This window comes from Canis lupus, chromosome 8 (assembly GCF_011100685.1).
Source record: "Canis lupus familiaris isolate Mischka breed German Shepherd chromosome 8, alternate assembly UU_Cfam_GSD_1.0, whole genome shotgun sequence".
Classification (NCBI taxonomy): Eukaryota; Metazoa; Chordata; class Mammalia; order Carnivora; family Canidae; genus Canis; species Canis lupus.
In genome coordinates this window covers 10,090,548-10,115,468 of record NC_049229.1, presented here as the reverse complement: position 1 = coordinate 10,115,468, position 24,921 = coordinate 10,090,548, and the positions used below count along the sequence as shown (strand labels likewise).

The window sequence follows — 24,921 nt, the reverse complement described above, 5'->3', positions numbered from 1 at the left end:
AGAAGCAGGCTCCATGCAGGGAGCCCGATGTGGGACTAGATCCCGGGACTCCAGGATCAGGCCGTGGGCCGAAGGCAGCACTAAACTGCTGAGCCACCTGTGCTGTCCCGAACTCTTGAGTCTTCTAACTCAAAATTAGTTTTACAGTTAAGGCAAATACAAGAGAAACTTCAATTAGTGGTTTTCCATAACTATCTCAATAATTCTTTATGGAATAAGAAAATGTTAATGACAGGATGAAATATCCTTTCATAAAAATATGCTTTTCCTGTATGCCAGAATTTCCATTAGAAAAGCTAAAACTTAGGGCATCTAGCTGGCTCAAAAGGAAGAACTTGCAACTCTTAATATACTGTGTGTAGAGATTACTTAAAAATAAAATCTTAAAAAAAAAAAGGAAAAGCTAAAACTCTTCTGTTCTAGCTATAAGAGGTTGGATGTTTCATCTCTCAAAAGTCTCAGTATATTTGTATTATTAATCTTGTAATATAGAAGTAATGGGAAGGGAGAGAATTTGACATGAATCTGTACCCAAGAAATTCTCAAGCTATTTAATGCAAAAGCTTAATTCACGATTTAGAAACAATAAATAGCATTGTTAATGCAAAGGGCAATAAGAGGATGCCCACAAATGAATGAAGGCAAAAATTAGAGGATACTCTGAAGCTTAACCTATGAATTCAAAATAGATGACTTTAACCACTTTGAGAGTTAATCCAAAAGACTTGTAAGGACTCATCAGTTTTCAAAACACCTGTAATAGTAATTAGGTTGACATGTTCTCAATTATTATCAAAAAAGAAGTATAAAGTGACTATAAACTACTAAGTATACAAGTAATCAGCTGTATTCTAATCTCCTTGAAGAAAGACAGTAGGAAGTTTAGAATGAAGCAGCTCAAAGGACATGAATTTTTAAAGGTTCTCCAGCATTTCTCAAAGGACAACGATTACAGATTGCTTTCTGGTCCAATTAACAATTTCACTGACAGTTTTATATATCATAAATGCCAGTTTATTACTGGCATTCCGGTTTACAGATCACTCTTTCATGAGTTGGTTAAAATGGGCCAGCCCCCCTCTGAATCTGCCTAACCTTGGACAAGCCTCCAAGATCCAAATTCTGGACTTGCAAAGCTAAGGAATATAACATCAATCAGAGTAAAGACTTACCAGTGAGGGACCAAGAGATCAGCTGGATTCCCTAGATGAGTATTACTATCCTTGCCTGTCTCTCTTCATAAAGTGTTTATTAAAAATATTCATGTTAAGAGGCACCTGGGTGGCTCAGTTGGTTGAGCATGCAACTCTTGATTTTGGCTCAGGTCATGATCTCAGAGTAGTGAGAGACCTACGTTGGGCTCCTCACTGACCTTGGAGCTTGCTTAAGATTCTCTCTCCCTCTGCCCCATCCAACTGCTTGCTTGCACATTTGTGCTCGCTCACTCTCTCTCTCTCAAAAAAGAAAGGAAGAAAGAAACCATGTTAAATAAACTATTCACGCATTACAACTAAAATGTGCGATGTTCAGCATTAATAAGAAATTCCCTCCGATGACAAGCAGTAAGGGCCAAGAAAAAGGAAAACAGTCTCTTTTAAAATAAAGTCTCTTACCTTCCATACTGGTTCTCCAGTGCTATTTTTAACATGAGGCACATTGAAATTCAACATACGCTTCAAAGCCACTGGAAATGAAAAGTCTTATTAAATATTATCATTGTTTTTCCGGATTTCATTCAATGTCCCCCACATTTATTACTTACCACCTCAAAACAAAATGCAAAAGTCATCCCAGTAAAACTGACTAATCAGGGTCAGACTTTGTAAGACCATTCCATCAACAGCTAATTGGCAAGTGTTTGAGATTTTTCTGTCCCCAGATGAAAATGTGAAAAATGTTCAGGAAGAAGCCTTTTTCATTCCTCCTGACAATCCCAAACTACATTTTTTAAAAGGTTTTAAAAATTTTAATTCCACTATAGTTAACATCTAGTATTACATTTGTTGCAGGTGTACAATAGAGTGATTCAATAATTCTATACATTACTCAGTGCTCATCATGGTAAGTGTACTCTTTAATCTTCTTCACCTATTTCACCCACCCACTGCCCCTTGGTTTAGTTTGTTCTCTATAGTTAAGAGTCTGTTTCTTGGCTTGTCTTCTTTTTCCTTTGCATGTCTTGTTTCTTAAATTCTACATATTAGGGAAATCATATGGTATTTATCTTTCTCTGACTTATTTCACTTTGCATGATAGTATTTAGCTCCATCCATGTAGCTGCAAATGATAAAAGTTTAGTATCTAAAATATATAAGGAACTTCTACAACTCAACAACCAAAAAACAAATAATCCAATTAAAAAATGGGCAGAAGACATGAACAGACATTTCCCTATCTTATGTTTTACATAGATGCAAAAAGAAATTTTATCAATTATAAACTTGCAGTAGTCTCAATAGATAACTAGAGCTGTTGTCTATTTGCTGAAAGCAAAGACCAGAATCACATGAAAAACAAAAATTATGTATAATATATTTAAGTGGTTCATATACAAAACCTTCATACAGCAAGTCTATGTTGTAGTTATCTTGTAGTACATTTTGTGACCAATTTATCTCATCAGATTCACTGAAAAGTTGTACTGTTTAATATCACATGCTCCATGGGAAAGGCGAGACTTTCCCATAGATAGGGTAGATAACTTGCTAAGAAAATATACTGTTTCTAAAATCAAAGCAATTATGTTCTATATGTTACTGCACTTTGTGGTTTTTATTGCTCATCCTTATGTGTCATAGTAGATTCAGAAATTTTTCTAAGGGAATTAAAAATCTCAATATACTTCTATGTAAAGCTGAGAATGTCAATATTCAAGGAAGGGTGTTACTCAGGTAATTTAATTAAGATTGCCAATCCCGTAATCTACTTGGTTGATTTTTAAAAGCGTTTGTATTAGGCTTTCTTAAGTGATGCAAAATAAGCTACAAGTCAAACTCCTACCTATATAATATGTAATACTATATACTACTTACAGTATATGTAAAAATAGTATCTTTGTGCATACATACATGATTTTTTTGTAAAATGTTAGTAGCTAATGCCTATATATAGGTACACACACACACACACACACGGCTAATAACTTATAGCTGCTTCAAAAGCTTACAGATGTTATTACATGAGAAACACATAAACATACACAAAAAACATTTTGGTACTTAAACCTGAAATAACATAAGAGGCACACAGAGTGCTGCTGAATTAACTTGCGCACTGAACTTTAATGAGTTCCTCCTCCCACTTCCAAGCATCACCACCCTGGCACCCATGGCCAACAGGTAGAAAAATCTTGTTTCTGGGAATAGCTGTTCACATTCTTGACACAGGACAACTAGAAAAAACTACAGTTTGGACTGCATGTGAATCCCAGGTGTATAGAGTCCTCTAGAGCCAGGCTCAGCAGATATTCCCGCATTTGCCTTCTCAGTCGCATCTAGGCAAGTTTCTTCAGCTCTGACCCTTGGCTATCTTAACAGAGATTTTGACACAGTGGGTTTGTTAATGAAGTATAGGGCCTATGTTTAAAGAATGTGGGGGAAAAAAAAGGGCAGCCCGGGGGGCTCACTGGCTCAGTAGTTTAGTGTTGCCTTCAGCCCAGGGCCTGATCCTGGAGACCTGGGATCGAGTCCCGCGTCGGGCTCCCTGCATGGAGCCTGCTTCTCCCTCTGCCTGTGTCTCTCATGAATAAATAAATAAATCTTAAAAAAAAAAAAAATGTGGAAGAATATAATTTTACTTTCATCAGAGTAACTCCTTAAAGTCTTAAATCATTGCTTTTAACTGAAATAGTAATCCAGTTTTCTTTTTTTTTTTTTTTTTTTTTTTTTTAAAAGGTAATCCAGTTTTCTTTACTGACCCTAAACATACCATCTACAGTTCAAAACTTGGTTAATGTAGTTTCACCCTTACCTGGAATGTTTTCGTCACTCATTTGCTATAATGATCAACTATACTTACTATTCATTCAACAAATGTTTAATGATTGTTTACTATCTGCTGGACACTGCTCCAGCTGTTGGCACTAAACACAACAGATTGAAGAAAAAAAATGACCTTTTTCAAGAAGCTTTCATTTTAGTTGGAAAAAGACAACAAAGTAAGTTTAAACACATGGCATGTGAGATCATGGTAAGTGGTATGGAGAAAAACAAAGGACAGAGGGAAAAGAGAGTTGCAGTGTAATTTTAAATAGGGTAGCCAAGAAAGGCCTCCTAAGAAGGTAACATTTAAGTAAAGGTCTAGGGGAGGTGAAGCAGGGAACCATGCAAATATCTCTGAAAGCATATTCCAAAAAGAGGCAACAAAAAAGGCTCTGTAGTGGGAGCATTCTGGTGTGTTCAAGGGAAGGGGAGAGTAAGAGGGAAGTGAGGTCAGAAAGTTAAGGGGGGAGCAGATCATATAGGGCCTTGTAGACCACTGTAAGATTATTTTGGCTTATACCATGATTGAAATGGGAAGCTGCTGGAGAATTCGGAGCAAAAGGTGACAAATATGTATTGACACTTTGGTACTGTGTGAAGAAAAATGAAGAACAAGAATATAAAAGCAAGGAGACTAAATAAGAGGTCACTGCAAAAATTCATAGTATTGTGGACCTGTGTGATAACAGTAACAATAGTCATATTGTGGATATATTTTCAGAGTAGAGCTGATAAGATTTACCCACAGGTCTGATATGGGATATGAAAAAGAGAAGTGAAGAAACCTTAAAAGCTTTGACCTGAGCAACTATCTACAAGGATGGAGTTGACATGGTGATCTAAGCAACTAAGAGTTGATCTAATTGCTTAGATCAAATCTAAGAGTTCAGAGGAACTCTATCCACCCATATCCGCTAATTGGCAACTCTGTCCTAGTATACTAGCATAATATAGCATATGTACATATAGTGCAAATTTCAGGAAGTTATTTTTGTAAATTATTTCCAGGTAAGACAGAAAAAGTAGTACGAAAAATAACCCAGGAATAGGTCTGTGGAAAGGTGTTTCCTTTTAAAAACTGTCTTTGGTTACAGTGTAAGAATTACTGTGGCAACTGATGATAATTTTTAGGCCAAAAGTGTTGTATATTCCAGCCAAATGTTTCAGATTACTTGATAATTACCCAAATATACGGAAAACTAGATCAGTAAGTCAGTGATTGAAAAAAACTATTAAAAATCAAACACTAGCGTAGCCTTCAAAGTAATTCTGCTTGAATGCCTGTGAGTGTCCAGCACTGGAGCTCCCCTGGAGTCCCCGATATTTTGTTACTATATTTTGTTACGATATTTTGGTACTATATTTATAGTACCTAAAGCCAAGAGGCCACATGAGATCACTGCAAGAGAGAAAGCAGTTGATGTGTGGCTTTCCAATGTTGAGAAGTGGGGATGGTGAACAAGAACCACCAAAGAGGAGGCATGCATGAAAGACTACGGTAACAGGACTTTGCCAGTTGAACTAAAGGTGAGAATAAAGAGGGGAGTGTTTCAGGAAAGTTTCACAAACAAGATGACTTTTAAGGTGACCTTTAAAAGACAAATATTCTTCAAGCAGGCAAAGCAAAAAACAGGCATGCTAGTTACCCTCTCTATACCTCAGTTTCCTCATCTACAAAATAATACTGGTAAAATCACTTACAACAATGCCTAGCTATACTAAATGCTCAGTATCAGCTATTCTCTACCCAAATAGATTGCAAATTCCTCTGTATCACAGTGTCCTGTATCTAGAATATTTGAGAATTGATTTTGAGCTACTTCCCAGGATATTCTTATGCATCAGGGAATATGGGGAACATCAGGGAAATGTTTACTTCTGCTACTATAACACATATGGGGTTTTACCTTTCTCTGAAAATAAGAGAACTCAACTAGAGTATCAATTTGATAAATGATTAATGTGGCATCAACTATCTAGTTATAATGTGAAATCTCACTATAATGGTTTATTTTCACAGAAATCAAAATTATACTAGATTTTAATATTCCAAAAAGTTTCTTCATATAAAAATTACTACAAGTTCCATTTTTTTGGAAAGTCTCCTTTGTATTGGTTAAGCTGTCCTTGTTATGTTGTTTTAATATGTAGTATGACCTAGTTCATTGAGCTTCATTAAGCTGTCAGAACCATACTGCAAAGACAAGTGGGGCTTCTATTTGCTTACATATAAAATATGTGGCAGGTATTCCCCAAATCTTACTTAAATTATGCCTAACTTCATCTGATAGCTTATACTAAATGATCTAATGGGAAAAGCAGAACACAATTCCAAATTCACTCTCTGTCGTTACTAGATTAAAGTCTATTAATTTTTTCTCTGAATTCTAAAGGAAGGAATCAAGCACAACCAAAACCCCTCCTGTAAACCATATCAATTGTAACCATTTATTTTCCAATTCAGATTAACATGCAAAAGAACATAATACAAGGGACCATTTACAAATTCTATTAGCTCCTCAGAATGAACAGCTTGCCAACTTCCAGGCCAATTAGCTAGTTGGTTTGGAGCTAACAGGTATAAACCATGTTTATCAGAAGTTTACAAAAAATAAGGAACAACAAAATATCTAAGACGGAAAAAATATCGAAGCTTAAGGGAAAAAATCTGTACTTTTAAAAAACATTTCACTGTACAAATGAAAGCTATATAACTGCTCTATCGAGGATGAAACTAAAAGTTTTAAAATACTAATCTGTCAAACGGTTAAAATGACAAAGCTACTAATCCACTGTTTTTTGGCTATTCTTCAATTCCATTCCAGCGAACTAAAGAAGGAAATCTTTACCACTAGGCATTTCTATTCAGGTACCCCCAAAAGATTGGCCCAAAGAGAAATGGCAGAACGCAAGCTGCTCAGAAAGAATATCTAAATTTTGTAATTGTGGAGGAAGCGTTAAAACGGAAAACTCCCAACATTAAAACTAAATGAACTGAATCCCGCAGAGAAACAAACCCGGAGACTTCATGGGTAGCAACAGAGGGGGAGAAATGCCAGCTGCCGGATCTTTTTGCGATGGCCTTCTAAGGCCCAGTAGAAAAGGGGCAAGAGCAGGGCTGTAGCAAACTGCCCACCTGGAAGCCCCTTCTTCTGAACCACGTAAGAGGGGCCGGGTTCTCAAGCTACCGGCATCTCTTCCCTAAAAACTCAAAAGGGGAGGGGCTCTCGATGCTCTAGGACCTGGAATGAGCCTCTGGAAGGCCGTCTCCAAGCTGCACGCACCGCGACCCAGGCGGGGCGACAGGCAAAGGATGTCCCCACTGCAGGCAGAAAACCGCTGGGAGAAGGGAATAGATCGTACCGGTTTGTCTGTCTCGAATACTCGCCGCTGCAGGCGCCGCCATCTTGACTCCCACCATCCACTGCCCGGTTGGCGAGCACAGCCCGATTACGTGGCTGCCCGACTGCCCCGGAAGCAAAGGCCACGGGGCGGGGCCGAGGGAGGCTCTCGGGGGCCGGATCGCGGCGGCTTCCGCTCTCCCCAGGACTCGGGAGACCCAGGGGATTCACACCCGAGCCCCTCGTGGGGTTTACTTTCCAGCTGGGAACCGGGGTTGTTACCCTAATGAAGAAGCCACAGCTTCCCAAATGGTAGCTGCTTTAAGCCGAACTCTTGGGGAGGAGCGTGGGGTTTGTAATAAATACCAAATTGGTCGTTTTCAGATGTCTTAGATGTTGAGACTGAGCTAGGGGTTTCAGGATCACTGGACTAAAGTAAATGAAGCTCCAGGAACAAAGTAGGCGTTTCAATGCGAGCTCATTTCTGTTTCCCCGAGCAGCAAGAGAAGTCTCCCCTTTGCCCCTCCCCCCCTTTCCGGGAAACAGGCGGTTTTGGAGCATTGCTCTAATCTGGCAGATATTTCAATCTCATCTGTTAGGCAAAATGGTCTAGTTTTATGGTAATGTTTTACCTACATGAACACAGGAGCTAGAAAGGTGCAAATCGGCAAACTGATACCTATTTTCCTTCAAGTAACTGCAAAAATCACCTAACGGGTGTGGGAGGATAGCAGACACAGCTGGTATTCTAATGTACAGGTGAAGCTGTATGATGACAAGACGTATCTGCTATTGATAACTAATTTTAGTTATTTTAATTTAAAAAAGTTTTTCGACTTTATGGAGGTAGAACTGACAAAATTTGGAACGTAAAGTTACGACGTGATGATTTGCTAGATGTATATAACACTTTTGTGAAAAGGTTTCCCCCATGTAGTTAGCACATCCATTACCTCACATATTTATCTTCGTTTTGGTGGAAAACATTTAAAATCTATTAGCAAACTGCAATTATACAATACAGTTATCAACTGTAGTCACCATGTTATATATTAGGTCTCAGACCTTGTATCTTAAAGCTGAAAGAGTTTGTTCCTGCATCAAATGAACTATGTATGTAGGATCTTAAAAAAAAAAAAAAAGTCTAATTCATGAAAACAAAAAAAGTGGCCTCTAGGGACTGATGGGTGGGGAAAAATAGGGAGGTTGATAAAGTTATGAACTTTTACCTTTAAGAATTCTATCCTTGCATTTTTACAGCTAATTGGCATATTCACCAAGAAATTTACTATTGGAATATTTGTTGTTCTTTTCAGTGTTATTTTGATCGAGTATTTTTAAGGAATCACCAATGATCTAGGTGTACTGCAATGAAACAGAAATGACAACTCCTGCCCTAGGGGAAAGTTCTACTTTACTGTCTTCATGGAATGTAAAATATACACTTTCCCATTTTCCAACATCTGAGGGCAGATTCTTGTTCATTTGGGTACTTTCACTTTCAAATGTAAATCAATTAGCTAACCATTTCAGTTCTATCACAAATTTCTTCCCAAAACTATAACTTATATTAATCTAAAACATTAAGCCAATGTTTACCATTTATATACAGCTTCTATGTATGAAATGATAAAAACTGTCCTGACCAAGGAGTGCACACGGGGTGGGCACAAGACATAAAAAACAAACACCCCACAAAATGGTGGCAGTAGACAACTCCAGTAAGGCCATGACTGAGAAAGGAATTTGTTATTCGCTCTTAGAATCAGGAAGAATCAAACTATGGCTTCAGATAGTTAATCTGTAGACTTTTAACTGGCCCTACCTACCCTGATTTTTGATTTAAATAATTTATTCGTTTCCAATAGGGAATAGTTTAACACAGAATGCCTCAGAAAGGCTCATTCAAGAGAGGTACTCAGGTGTCAGCCAACAACTCTTCTAGGATCTCTCAAATATGAAAAAGATATTTTATCTATTTAATGTTGTCAGAATCTTAACTTCAGTAAATCCTAACGTGTTATTTAATTTAGGTCATGTAAACACTTCACATTTAGTAGCATGAACATATTTATTTAGGAAACGTCATTATAAGTATCATGTTTTCTGGTTACATCTGAAATTGTTTAAAAAGGGGAGAGGGAATAGGCTGCCACATCAAGTATCACCTAGCAAAATACCTGGCATACAGTAGGTATTGGAATATGTTTGGCAATTGGAAACGATAACAGTCAAAATGAGAACCTGAAAATTGGGTCTTTTCAAAACAATCCAAATTTTTCTAAATTACATATACATTCAGGTAATCCATTATTCAATGTGTTCTTTACTTTGTGTTGCATTACTTTGAATGCATAAAACTTTGTATTGCATTACTTAAAGCATAAACACTAGTTTAATAGCTTATTGTAAAACTAGAAGAATGTGATAATCCCTATATAAAAGAATTACATATCATAAAATATAATTTTGTTCTAATCATTTTCTTATAATGACTAAATACTAAAGGCAAAGTCACGGAGAAAACTTACCTATTATTATCTCCTTTACTTAGCATTCAGCATGGAATACAAAAGTTCCAATAGCTTCCATAAATTTAGGAAAAAATTATTAAAAGTTTTGGCATAAAGTAGAAGTCAAAGTGATTTGACTGATTTACTCAGGTTTTTTTACTTGACCCAAATAATGGCTTATTCATAATATGGAAATTAAATATTATAAAGTATAAAATCATAACCCAGCTTCTGATGAGACATTTTAAAGAAATTTTAACCTTAAATACTAAAGCATTAAAATGATGAAGCATAAGAATAGTAAAGAATTGTATAAAAGGCCTTCAAATGAAGTTCCCATACCAAAAGGTTTAAAAAGTGTCTAAAAACAATGAATTTAAACCTAATCAAAGATTAACAGTAGATATACAATAGATGACTTTATGGTTTTCCTCAGTAGAGAGCAATAGAAAACAAACTCGAAATATATGGCATTTAGAGGATTGAAATAGTTAAGAAATACAAATATACATTTATAAGACTTTATAGCATAATTACTTTAACAATGTCAATAAGAGTTGTGCACTGGCTAGAACAATGAATAGAAAAAGAATATCACAATATTAACCATTTGACATAGTAACATTGCAGAAAATAAATAACCTATAGGATTCTCCTTTACTATACAGACTAACCTAAAAATCAAGCTAATGGAAACATCCTTAAACCTAGAAAATGCTTTGTAATGAGTATGCTTCACTTTAAAATGTCAATACCCTAAATTATTATTTACATCAGACCTTATCCTGAAGGCCCTGTCTACATATAAAATAATGATATGAAGAACGGAAATAACTGTTTTTATTAATAGCCAACCCAAGCACATTGCTTCCCTACCACCCCCCACCCACAACTGTGTGAATGTTCATTAGTTTTAATTACCACTGTAGGAAAAATTAAAACTACAAAGGACCAGAAAATAGCTTTAATTAATTTTTTGGTTTCTAATGGTTTACTGGCTTTTTAAATTTTATAAAAACTAGGTATAACTGAAAAATATCCAATTTATCAACACTTTTGGAATAAAAGCTGTATGGCATATTTGAAGTTTATATTAGATATTCAAAACTCTTAATCTTTTAGTTACTTTTGATGATCTAACAATTCAAGACAAGACAAAGAAATGCCTTGTATAATGTTCTTTAAAATTTCATGTTAAAATGAAACTTTAATTTGCTGGGTCTGTCAATATATATAACAAAGAAAATTATACCAGGATTATGTTTTAGTTTTCCTTTGGTATTAGATCTATCACCAGTATTATGTTGTTTTTCTTTGAAAATTTCAATAATTTAAAGATGTCTTAAAGAGGATGAGATTATGATTATAGTTGATACCTGCTTTGTATATAAGTAAAAAAAAAATGTGGTTAAGTCCAACTTCTCATAATGATTTACCTCTCATCCAATTTAAATTTACTTTGGTGGAAAACTCATTTATATTTGATAATAGATTAGGAACATAAAACTTCCACTTTCTTCTTTTGCAAGAGTATAAACATGGGGACATGACTATAGGACTATATATCTTCAAATCATTATTACATGATTTCTTGTTACTTTTAGGTATTCTTTGACTTTTAGTAACATTAATAAAGCTTAAAAGGAAAGGAAAGGTAGTTTATAGTAAGATACAATGAAATACGGTAGGTAATTCTGCATGGTGAGATTAGAGTGGGTTTTTCATTCTGTATTTCTCTTACATATTTCTACATTGCTTATACAATAACATATCTTTCAAGAGCAAAGAAGGCAACTATATAATGCAATGGTGCCAGTTTACCTATCATACAACCAACTAGATAATAAATAACTGTCAAATACTCAAACCTACCAAAAGGCAATCCACAGAGATAACTGAGACACCCAAATGATGCTGGATCAGACATAATGTGGTTTAATACCACACATGGGATACAGAGAAAAAAAATCCTATGCTTAGAGCCAAGCCTTTAAACACTTTTTTAGGTATTTTCAACTATTTTTCCACCTTGGAAGTGTTCTGAAGACTATGGAATCTCCGTAGGTTCTAGAATATTTGTGCAATTCTGCTTTCTCATATAATACTTCCTATCAGGCATAATCTAATTGCAGTGTGGATCTGTTTTAATATAAACCAGTAATTTAAAAACATTTTTAACCAATTTAGTGCCATTCTTGAAAAAATGCTTATAACACATGCTCCAGAATATGCCTTTGATTCATATAACAGGATTTATCAATTAGCTTTTCTATTTAATGCTTTGAAATAAAATAAGAAATAACTCAAAGATTACATAAAACTAGAAAAATCATTGTGGCATCGTATAGCTAATCCTAATTTGGAGAAACAGTGAATATAAGGTTTTTTTCCTTGTGTGTGTGTATATATATATATCATGCTAGTATACTTGAAAAAAGTCTGTAAAGCTGTCTTAAAACTATATTACAGTTTATGACACATGTATATTAATAGAAAAATACCATCAACTTTGACTGGCACATGTTAACAAAAATTTTTCTAGCTTAAATGGCCAAAACATTCTTTTATGATCATATCGTATATTTTATTGGGCCAAGAAGCTGACAAGTTTGTTTAAAAATTGACAGATTTCCGAAATAAAAAATATCAATAGCAGCTTTTAAAGAAGCATGTCTTTGTTCAAAACATTTTAATGTCCAAAGTAATGAGAACTTTCTTCCTTTTCTAGTCTTAGAGTGTTTCTTATGGCAAAGTCCATATTTTCTTGAAATTCTTGATAGGTATTGGTGATTGGAAGAGCTAAACAGTTATTACACTTGTTTCCAATAGGAAAATCCATATGAAGGCACTCAATTGAAGGAGTGGGTTTAAATCCCGCAGGTGGAATGGAATTGCAACCAGTTGCAAAAATAAGAAGGTCTTCCATTGTTATTGCAGATTTACCATCTGAAAAGTTTACCAGAAAAGAAAATCTGTGTTATATATATTACTATCATCATAGATTGTTTCCCAACTAGACAGGGAATATTTAAGAGACTCTCACATCTATCTTGGGCAAAATAAATCACCAGGTCAAGTGTAGTAACAGGAAAACAGTACATTCAATAAATGTTTATTTGAACTTCAAAGTATAACTCAGAAAATCATTTAGTTGAACTACTCATTATATATTTGAATGTCTTCTCTAAGATAAAATTATCATATAATCCAAGAGGTCAGTGGGCATGATAGTAAAAATAATTTTAAGCCATTTCTAGGTCATCACTATTTGATATGCTAGTTCATCAAATGCAAAGTGATAAACTAAACAGTATAAAACAACTGAATAACTGGCTAAAAACGAAGTTTCAATTCAAGGTTAAATCTTTTCCCGCTCTATTAAATGGAACGATTATAGATAGCTAATGCTCCATTATAAATCTCATCATCACAGCCCTAAGCAATAGATGAAGAATAATTCAACTTAAAATTGAAAAAGATGAAATAGATGATAATTAGCTTTAAGATTATTCTATACTGTGGCAATCACCCATATATTTAAAGTTTTCTAGGAAGAATGCCTTTCACCTCAAATTATCTAGAGGAAAACAAATTGCAGAATTGAATTCTGTAATCTTTCCTCATCACTGAACTCAGTCATATACACTTGTCTTGAAATAAATTTTATAAATGTAGAGTTAGCAGATGAAATTCTCATTACCAAAAAACAAAACTCAAATAAATAGATTAATATACTGAAATAAATGTTCCACGACAGTTAAGTAAAAATAAAACATCCACATACCCTCAACAGCCTGTAAATAATTGTTCCAAAACCCCAAAGCCTGGACATCAGATAATGTGCATACTGTAAAAAGATCACTAAGGACTTTTGCAGAAAGATTCTCAGGTTTATGACAGAAGATGCTATAAAATGCTTCTGGGTAAGTCTGAATTTTCTCCAAAACACCAAGAGTTTTCAGACCCTGCTTAAAACTTAAGAGAAAATAAACAATAAGTCAACATTTATACACGTTTGATATTAAAATTACAAATTAACATTTCTAGTTAATTTACTACCACATATATTAGATACAAGGAAAAATATATGACATATATATGATATAGTTTTAAATCAATAACAAGTATATTATATAAATTAATTTTATCTGCCTACATTATTTGATTTTATAAGTTTTAAAATTCAAACAATAAAAAAGTAAAATTAGCTAACAATTTTTGAGAGGAAAAAAGTACACTATGAAGTATTTTTACTCTTCAAAGCTAAATTTAGTATGAAAATGAAGTTTCCTAGAAATTGCCAAGAAAAGATAAATAAAATGTTAAGCATAAAAAAATTAAACTTATGTACTGCTAAAAAAAATTACCAAAGACAAAACAAAGTGGGAATATATTTTAATATACATGACAGAAAACTAATTTCTCTAATATACAAAATATAAATCATTTTTCTAAAAGAACAATAGGAAATTAGCAAAATATGAATGGATAATTTATAAAATACAAATAACAAGTAAATTTTTTTAAATGTACATTTTTACTTGTTAGGAACAAATGGAGGTATATTTTTGTCTAGTAGATTGACTAAGTCCTACCTATGGCTCTGGATCCCCTACCAACTTCCTCAGGTACCCTGCTACAGATTTATCACCTTCTACTGGCTTTCTCAAGGGCACAAAAATGCTTATCTTTCCAATCTTTAAATAGAAAAAGAAATTTCATTTCATTCCATGTTTTCCTTTGAGAAAAGCTATTTGAAAGACTTGTCGCCACTGTCTTCATTTGCTAATTTCCTATTCACTTTTATTCCACTCTTGAGGAAAAATTGCCCTAAGTTATGAATGATTTCCTTCTTTGGCATCAGTCTTCCTGGTTTCTCTTATTTCTCTGGCCCGATCTTTTAAGTCTCTTATAAGGCTTATTCTTTCTTTTTTTTTGCCTTAAAATGTTGCTGTTTGTGCCTCATGGATCTGTAACAAGGCCAATTTCCCATCTCCCTTATTCTCTCCCATGGCTGTATTTAGCAGGTATACGTTCATCATGATAAAATCTATTATCTCTAGTCCAGAAATATATCCAACAGCCTAATGGGTACAATGTTCAAAACACCCAAACTTATTAAGTGCTAAAGAAAGTTAATCACCTTATTACTAAAAACTAAACCATAACTGATCGTATATGCCTCCATTATCCATCAAATTAGTATAGCTAAATCTTTTTAAAAGTCCTCAACTACTTTCTCTTCCATTTCTTATTACCAAGTCCTATGAATTTCCTTATCTGAAATCCCTTTTATCTACTCACTTCTTCATATACCCCTTCACCACCCTATTACAAACCACCTGCAGAGGAACTATTTTACCAGGTGTGGGAATTCCCAAGCTCATTTCATGCTGCAGCTCTAGGCATGTCCCAGAAATAGATTCCAATACTGTCATTCATCCTGAGATAGACTGTATGGAGCCCCAGGCCCCCCCCTCCTGCCAATAAGTCTACATCCTCCTCCCTGAAACCTATGAACGCAATCTTATTTGGAAAAAAGGGTCTAAGAAGATATAATTAAAGATCTTGAGATCACCCTATCCAGATTACTTGGGCTGGCCCAAAATTCAATGACAAATGTCACACACAGAGGAAAAAGGCCATGTGATGCAGAAGTATTTACTACTATGGAGTGATCTCCAGTATATATTGCAAATTTTAAAAAATGACTAGAAAAAAATGTTGGTATGTTACTATTTACTTAATAAAAGAAATTAGTACACATGCCTATATATATTTATCTGTTATCATTAAAAAAACCCACAAATAATACAAAGACAAACAATAAAAGCCACTAAAATGATGACTTTATAGGGGGATGAAAAGTAGATGTGTTAAGGATGAAAGCTATACTTCTTTGAAAACAATTTGTATCATAGAGCAGAGTTCTTTCAATATACTTTTATTACAGCTTTGGCTTTGGAACCATGCAAATATTTTACAGAATTTTAAAATAAAACAAAATTTTTAAAAATCACTAAAAATGAAATAAAAAATGAAAACGTTTATAAATATTCCAAATGTCTTTAAAATACAGTAATTTGACTATACAACTCTAGAAAAATGTTAAGCTGTTTTCAATAATAATGTTATTGGTGATAATTTTGGCAATATTATTTGAGACTACTGTTTATGAAACATAGAATAAATCAAGTGCGTAATTATTTCATACTCTTAAATTCTCCTGTGTTGTTTTAAGTTGATAATGGAGATTCTCAACATGGGACAAAGAAAAAGTTAAAAATCTTTTAGTAGTGAATTTGAAGTATCAGTAAAACTCAAGATGTATTTTACCTTAAAAAACTGAAACCAGAACCAAACCAAAAAAACCCCATAGGTCCTAGTCCAAGTCTACTGAAAGGGCCTAGAAACAATGACCAATCTGGCAAAAATAAGCATCCCTAGCATCCAGATTGTTGTTTTGAAATACCATTCCCCATTCAAAGAAACAGAAGTTCTTTAGTCCAAAATGCACAAATTGAGCCTAAAATACTTTACCATATACCAAGAAAAGGTCAACATCAAAAGAACTCAAAAGAAAACAACATAAAAAGATTTGCAATGACCAAACATGGAGACAATGAGAACTTTCAGTAAGGTTAGTTAAGTATAATGTCTGAAAACACATCAAATATATTTAAATCTATGAGTTAATGATACTGAAATCTTTTTAAAAAATGATCACTTCTGAGATGGTATTATGTCTAGAATTTGCTTGAAAATAATCCTGGAGTCAGAGCGCCTAGGTGATCAAGTGGGTTAAGCAGCCAATTCTTTGGTTGGCTCAAGTCATGATCTCATGAGTTGTGGGACTGAACCCTATGTGGGGGCTCCACACTCAGCGGGGAGTCTGCTTAAGGATTCTATCCCTCTGCCCCTCCCCTTACTAGTGCTTGCACATGCTCTCTCCCTAAGATAAATAAATCTTTTAAAAAAATTTAAAAAGAAAATAATCCTGGAGTCAATAATAAAGGTAGGATAGATGAACAAGACTGGCCATAGGTTGACTAATAATTATAGATCTATGTGGTAATTGCATAGTGTACCATTCTGCCTACTTTCATATACATTTTATATTATTAAAAAAATAGAAAAATGTGAGAACAAATGTATATTTTTAAACAACTTTTAAGGATTACTAGAACAAAAAGTTTAAAGATCAGTGTTCTCAGCTAATGAAGAGAAAGGCTCTTATCTACCTTGTTAATTAAAGAATGCTTAGTATCTATTACCTAGCAGATAACAGGTCCTCAATAACATTATTTTTTTCTCAATAAATAGTTATTAAATGGATGAGCAGAAATGGAATAATTGGTTTACATGCTAAGAATTTTAAAATTGTTTTGATTTAGAAAAGTAACTAAGTTAAGGATTACTTTTCCTATCCAAGCATCACACATGTGCACAATTCCATATAAAATGGTTAGAACGGTAATCATCCTTAAGACATTAGTTATAAAGCGTTATGTTAAAAAAAAAGCGTTATGTTAAAAAGCACTTAAATTTTTATCAAATATATCTCACATTATATGACAATCACTTTAAACATGTAATTTGAGAGAATCTCATATAAACAAATTACCTTTCAAAGGGTGCTTGGACTCTCTTAATTACATGGTAAACCAGTATGTCTTCGGCCAACCTATATTTATCACTTAATGATGTTATAATTCTTAGACATCCAATAAGCTCTAGGTAGTTATAGCATTCATTTACTACTGAGTTCAAGTCAGCCACATTTGTTGCAGTATTTACCTACAACAAATTAGAAAATATATCCGGTTTGCCCATTTACTTGTGAATGATATTTACATTTCAAGTGACACTTATTACTTTATACTTATTCTGGAGAGCACCAGCATGAAGTGTTCAATTATTTTTCTAGAATAAATGACAATCTAGTTTAATAAACACTGTAAATTTCTGCCTTCAAGAAATCTAGAGTAAAATAACACCTTAATATAAGAAATTAACATAAAAGATATTAATAATTGACACAGAACAGTTACATAGTGCTAGAGAAGTGAAGTAACCAGAGATTTCATGAAAGAGAAAGAATTATCAGCTGTCTTGCCTTAAAGACTTAACGAGGAACTTCAAAGAGGGAAGGATAGAATCAAAAGAGAATAGTTTGGGAAATAGTATAAAGCAATACTTGACCATTTATATGCCAGACACTTCCATATAGCTTGCTTTTTAATAAAGTTACATGGGGGAAAAAAGATTAAAAACAGGAAGCAATGGCCCATTTGAATGTAAAATTTCTTTTATTTCTTCTTTCCAAAAAATTCTTTTTCCAGTGATTTATGATTTCCCTCATTCATTTTAGATTTCTGTTGAAATTCCAGAAGTTTCTTGACTATCCTGTTCAAAATACTACTTTCACACATTGTCAGAGACTAATAGTTGGGTAAATATTATTACCTTATGCCCCCAAAACCACCACCCTGAGTTTTAGTTGGGCACATAGCCAACTTTCCTTTCAGCTATATGTGGCTATATGTGACTAAGAACTGTCCAAAGGAATGTGAGTGAAAATGTGTCAAGCTTTCCTGAACTCTATTTCCTCCCTTAAGAGCAAGCTTCATGGAGTGTCAGAGTGGCTCAATGGTTGAGTATCTCCCTTCAGCTCAGGTCATGATCTCAGCAGGAAGCCTGCTTCTCCCTCTGCCTAAGTTTCTGCTTTTCTCTCTGTGGCTCTCATGAATAAATAAATAAAATCTTAAAAAAAAAAAAAAAAAAAAAGAAAAAGCTTCATATAGATGAAGACAATATCCTAAGTGATTACACAAGGAGAGGAAGGAATCCAATTCCCTAAATAACTTGGTATATCATCATAACTATACCACTAAAATATACGCCATCTGAAAGGCCAGAGAGCATTTTACACTTTGTGAGCCATTGGATGTCTGTCACAACTACTGAACTCTGCCACTATAGTGTGAAAGCATAACACAACAAATAGGAAATAGGTATGGCTGTGTTCCAGTTAAACTCTATTTACAATGAAAGAGGCAGCAGGCCAGACTTGGCCAATAACCATAATTTGCCAAGCCCTACACTAAAATCTAGATAACAAATTTTGAAAAATGTATCTACTGGGGTCTGTTACAAAAACTTAGCCTAGGCTCCACTTATTATATCTCAAACAGTATCTCCTTTCTCTTATTCTTTTTTCTTTTTATAATACATCTTAATACATGACAGTATATTATATATTTATTTATCTTCTGTGTTCCCTCTGAAATGTAAATTTCAAGGAAGCAGGGAGTTTGGATCACTATTGTATCTTCAGTGATGAAACAATATGGAGTACATAATTATTCATTGACTAAATGAACAAACATTGGATAGGAGCACAGAACCAGGAGTAGATAAAGCCATGAGAAGAACAGGAAGTCTTAAATGCCCTAATGAATAGCTTGAACTCTCTTCAATAGGCAATGAGAAGCCATCGAAGATTCCCGAAGAAGAAAGGGATGTTGTCAAAACTATACTTTTATAAGAATCATCCTGAATAAGAATATTAAATAATATCCTAATTGTTTAAGCCTAGAAATAATTTGAGTTTGGTATAGTAAGTACATTAGAAATAAGAGGGAAAAGCTGAAGATAATAAACACTCCTAGATACAGATGACTTAGCACACTGATAAATGGAGTATGGAAGAATGAAAATGACCCTTTCTCTAGAAAGGCACGGAAATAAGAAATCTCTTAATAAAGAAAAATCAGGCAAAAATAAATTCTGGGGAAAAAAACAGTTTTGTCCTAAACATGTTGGGCTCAGTGTGTGAGAAAGACTCAGACCCTATCTGGATATAAAAGTCTAGCGGCTCAAAAACACAAGTCTGAGAATCATTCAGAAAGGTTATGGTCAAGAAGAAGCTTTCCAAATATACAGAAAGAGGACTGTTAAGATAACACTTGAAACCCAAGTTTCAATAGTAGGAAGAAATACAATATTAAAGAAAACAGCAGAGATGAATTCAAAGACAGTGGTAATTACAAAAGGAGGAGATGAGGAATTAGGAAAGAAAGGCCTTTGAATGTAGTAATTTAGATTTCTGGATATCAGCTACAAACTAGCTAACTAGGAAGAACGGTGGTAGGAATGGAAGCCTGACTATAAAAAGTTAAGAAATGGGTAGGAAAGAGGAAGCTGAGACAATTAAGTTATACTAAAGTAAATGTTTTAGTAAAGGAGAAATAAATTGAAGAGTTAAAGGGTCAATTTAAACTCCATTTTAGGATGAGGCACCTTGGGCCAAATGAAAGAACACATGTCCATGTTGTTTACTTTGTGGTTCTGAAACTGAGGCTTAACAAAATTAACTAACATGCCCAAGGTCACACAGCTTATAGCAGTTATTTCAAACTAAAATCTGACTCCTGGGCATTTGCTTTTAACTGTTAAACTATACTATGTATTAATGGAGACAATGGATAGAGTAGGCTTAAGCAGGAAAGAGGTTAAGGGAAAAAAAGTTGGATGACTTTCATTGTCTCCATTAGTTTCCAAATGAGTAGCATGTAGGTAATGATACTTATAGAGCATTATGATAACTAAATGGAGTTTGTACATGTAATATGTAGTATAGGACTTAATAAATGGTAACTATTTTTAGGTAGAAACACCGAGTCTCCCCATTTGCTCCATAAGAAGAAATTTATCCTGGTTCTTCTCTCCACCTATCACACTTATCTCCCAGTAGGAATTAGAGTAAGTTTTTTGACTTGTAAGCCAAGTCCTTCCTCTGCAGATCTATCTGCCTATAAAGCACACTTTCATCTGCTCTGTAGCAGACAATAAGGAACCTGCCTGGGATCCCTGGGTGGCGCAGCAGTTTAGCGCCTGCCTTTGGCCCAGGGCGCGATCCTGGAGACCCGGGATCGAATCCCACGTCGGGCTCCCGGTGCATGGAGCCTGCTTCTCCCTCTGCCTAGTCTCTGCCTCTCTCTCTCAATCTGTGTGTGACTATCATAAATAAATAAAAATTAAAAAAAAAAAAAAAAGGAACCTGCCTTATATTGTCTCTGGCAGGAAAGATAAATCCATCTAATTCTGAGGAATATTAAAAAACCATTTTGCCCACAGACCAAAGTCATATTATCTAATTGGTTTTAGCAACATCAAACCTGGTTCTTTGATCTCTAGCTGTATGACTTTAACATCTATCTCTTAATTGGGGGGCACCTGCCTTTGGCTCAGGTAGTGATCCTGGGGTCCTGGTACTGAATCCCGCATCAGGCTCTCTGCAGGGAGCCTGCTTCTCCCTCTATTTATGCCTCTGCCTCTCTGTCTCTCTCATGAATGAGTAAAATCTTTAAAAAAAATCTCTTAATTGGCTGTGAACTCTGCTGGTAAACAGAAATACTGTTATCCCTTGACTACTGCACAGAATATTATTCTATTGTAGATCCATAATTTACATTAAATGTAACTAGAACATAGTCTATATTTTAATTAACAAGTACATTTCTTACCCTGATTATCATTTGTGCCACATCAAAGTCTGAAACATCATCTAAAATTGGTTGGGTATTTTCTGGCCCATAAACAAGGCAGTTAAACAAGGTTTTAGAAAAGAAACCAGGTGAAGGACCACCATGAACCAAAGAAATGGCAAGGATTTTGCCAGCTTCATAGTAAAGATTCTCCTCCAGAGCTGTAAATACAGATTAAAATACATCAAATATAATTCTTTTATTATTATAAATAATTACCAAATATATTGAATATATATACAGTAAATTAAAAATTGCAAAAAACTAAGACTTAGATAAATGTAAAATAATTCATAGAAACTAGAATCATGTATAAAGATCTTACCTAGATTTTTCTGAATACAAAATAACATAATAGAAAAAATGTAAATACAGAAACTCTTTAAAAAAATTATTTATAATCCTATCACCATAATAACCCGTGTGCACACTTTGATATGTATTTCTCAAATGCATATTAGTATCTACACAAATAGTTTGACTCCTGGGTTTTTTTTTTACTTACTATATTGTAAACTTTTTCTATATTATACAAAATTATTCAAATCTACAGTTAATGACCGCATTAAGACTAATTTATAGATGCATTGCAATGTAAATCATCTCCTTATTACTAGCTACCTTGGGTAAGCTGTATTTTCAACCATATGAGACATAATATTATAATCAGTATTTACCTCCATATTGTTATTTATAAATCTTTTATTATTCGATGAGTATAGGTTCCTACCTATGTTATTAATAATTCAAAGGATACAAACATTTTTAAGGTTGTTGATAAATAGGGCTAAATTATTTTCCAAAATGGCACAAATTTACTCCCAAGAGTATATGTGGTCATACCATGTTTTCATAGCTTTCAATATTTTTTAAATTATCATTTAAAATGTTTTAGCTACTAAGCAAAAGAAGTCAGAGAAAGACACATACCATATGATTTCACACATTATGTGGAATTTAAGAAACAGAACAGATAAGCAAAGGGAAAAAAAATGAGACACACACACACACTAATCAAGGCACAGACTCTTAAATTATAGAGAACAAACTGATGGTTACCAGAGGGGAGAGGGGTATGAGAGGTAGGAGGAGTAGGAGCATAGGTGAAATAGCTGATGGGGATTGAGGAGAGCACAGGGTAATGCACGAAGTGTTGCATTACCATAATGTACTTCGGAAACTAACACAACATGGTATGTTAACTAATTGAATTAAAATAAAAACTTAATGAAATGTTTTAGCTACTTTGATAAATCAAAAAGATATCATGTACATTTTCTTTTATTTTTCTTAATATTGTTCAGAGCAAATTATTAATATTATCAATACATGAACTAATAATAAAAACTCAACAATAACCTTATATGCTACATAGCAGTCACATTTTACAGATACAGAAACTGAGTTCCAAAGAGACTCTGTAATTAAAGATATAATGTACAAAACTGAATTTAGATTTTGTGAATTTATGCACTCATCCACTATACCAAAACTGTTTTGAGTCAACATTACTGATTATTTGGAGTGATCTTTTTATTAAGGGATTTTAGAATTAAACAGTGTGTACTATACATAGTATAGTACAAATAATATAAAAGGTTTAAAAATAAACCTTGGTAGTTTCTCAATTATTTTAATGATGCTTCAGGCAATAGTAAGGAAGTTCTAGGGAATATACAGGAGAAAATTCAAATGCAATGAAATAAGTCTTCACACTCTTTCAAATTTCCTATTATAGCAAAAGTGATATAAAAGCTCCTAAAAAAGAATTGCTAGAATTAATCATTCTTCTGAAATGCATGTTTTAATTCTTCACCAGAAGGCAGAAAAGTATCACATGCATAAATGTGCATGAAAAATTCCTGAAAGCAAAAGTATATTTAAAAATGTGTTACATGTGGACCAGAAAATTATGTGATAAAAGTCCTAGGCTGTGAAGAAATATCCTATCTGCAACTTCCAAAGAAGTGAACAAAAAGGGCTCAAATAATCATCCATTCCATTTGGCCACTCTATTCAAATGCAATTAGAATGAATATAAAGTACATTTTTAAAGAAGTTACACTCAATTATAAATTCATTCCAAGGAGGATACAGCTAAAAGAAATTAAGCATATTCTTAAACAGAAAATGTTTCACTACAAAATTTACTTTAAAAATTTACTTTAAAAAATACCACTCCCTCTTCTCCACTTTTCTGTGATTCAATCAGTAGCTTACTAACAAAGCGAACTATACATTTTGACCACAGGAATTGAATATTAATTCTAACCAGCTACCTCTTTCACACGGTAATATTCAGTACATACAATAATAAATAAAATTACCTCGAGAATTTAGAGACAAGTTCTTTGACAAGGAACCTTCAAACACTGGTGAATTCTCAAGATGTTGCATTAAGAGACATAGGAATTCTTGCTTTGATCCAGGATGCTCTCTTCCAAAATTATCATTTTCATTGACATATGCTACTTCAATTGTATGTGAAGGATTAAAGTTTTGATTTCTGAATCCATCTAAGGCACTATTCCAGATATTGGCTTTATTAATCCATAATCTTTTAGTTTTTTTTTTTATTTGAAATCCTAATTCCATTATAATTGTTGAAATATCTCTTCTATATTTGCTGCCTTGCCTATAAAACATGAATTTAAAACAGAGGTTAAGTATTCCACAGTACTTTACATGACACAGCAGTAGTTCAGCCAATAAAAATAGAAAAATTAAGAAGAAAATTCTTCCCCAACTCCAACCCAAAATCAGACAATAGCTGCCACCAGAACCAAAAAGTTATTTGACTTAATTCTGAATTTTTGACTCCTTCCCCAATTTCCTACCAATTAAAATCTAATGTCATAAATGATTCATGAGAATGTTGATAGATTATATCATATTTGATCAATTCAGTGGATTCAGATATAAAAGAAGCTCAGAATCTCACACTCCTGGCCAATGGCTATAACAATCAGTTACTTACAGGCATTTGAAGTTTACTAGAGCCTTTAGAAATAGAACAAATGTCACCTCTGCTTACTCTATGTGAGAACCACAGTTTTAAGATTTCACAATGTATTTCTAATTATAAATTTAGTTTTAACAGTAGAGTTAATATTATAAACACAATTCACAACCGTTTAAATAGTACTTTTTAGCCTATAGCAGTAATTCACAAAGTTTAGTTCCAAACCAACAGCAGCATATGGAAACTTGTTAGAAATGCAAATTCCCCCCCAAGACTTTCTTTTTAAGTAATATCTACACACCCACTGTGGGGGCTCAAACCTACAACCCTGAGATCAAGAGTTTCGTTTCGTACTCTCCACTGACTGAGCCAGCTAGGTGCCCCCGAAATGCAAATTCTTGAGCCACAATGCAATTCTTGAGGTTCTCAGAATCAGAACCTCTGAGCATGAGGCCTAGCAATCTGTACTTATCAATACTTCCTGGCAATTGCATGGACCAAATCAATTGCTCTCGGCCTCAATTTTTCTATCTGTAACTGAAATTAATGTACTCAAAATAATCTTGTTTGGAACAA

The 24,921-nt window shown here is 33.9% G+C and overlaps 2 protein-coding genes across 10 annotated transcripts in view; both read right to left on the bottom strand.

Moving 5' to 3' along the window:
* The window catches only part of SCFD1 (sec1 family domain containing 1), a 106,378-nt gene extending 98,911 nt beyond the window's left edge, over positions 1-7,467 (bottom strand). Inside the window, exons 1-2 of one of the 4 annotated variants that reach the window (XM_038544391.1) lie at positions 7,344-7,467; positions 1,614-1,684 (exon numbers count right to left, since the gene is read on the bottom strand). In XM_038544391.1, the coding sequence (XP_038400319.1) occupies positions 1,614-1,684; positions 7,344-7,401 (129 nt within the window). In that variant the 5' untranslated portion in view covers positions 7,402-7,467. The remainder of the gene's footprint in view (positions 1-1,613; positions 1,685-7,343) is intronic. The other 3 variants (XM_038544393.1, XM_038544392.1, XM_038544394.1) reach the window with 3 other exon arrangements.
* Positions 7,468-9,373: 1,906 nt separating this feature from the next.
* Positions 9,374-24,921, bottom strand: part of G2E3 (G2/M-phase specific E3 ubiquitin protein ligase) — a 54,533-nt gene continuing 38,985 nt past the window's right edge. For all 6 annotated transcript variants that reach the window (XM_038544383.1, XM_038544385.1, XM_038544384.1 and 3 more), the window contains 5 exons: positions 23,711-24,018; positions 21,363-21,544; positions 17,459-17,631; positions 13,619-13,809; positions 9,374-12,780 (listed from right to left, as the gene is read on the bottom strand). In XM_038544383.1, the coding sequence (XP_038400311.1) occupies positions 12,524-12,780; positions 13,619-13,809; positions 17,459-17,631; positions 21,363-21,544; positions 23,711-24,018 (1,111 nt within the window). In that variant the 3' untranslated portion in view covers positions 9,374-12,523. The remainder of the gene's footprint in view (positions 12,781-13,618; positions 13,810-17,458; positions 17,632-21,362; positions 21,545-23,710; positions 24,019-24,921) is intronic.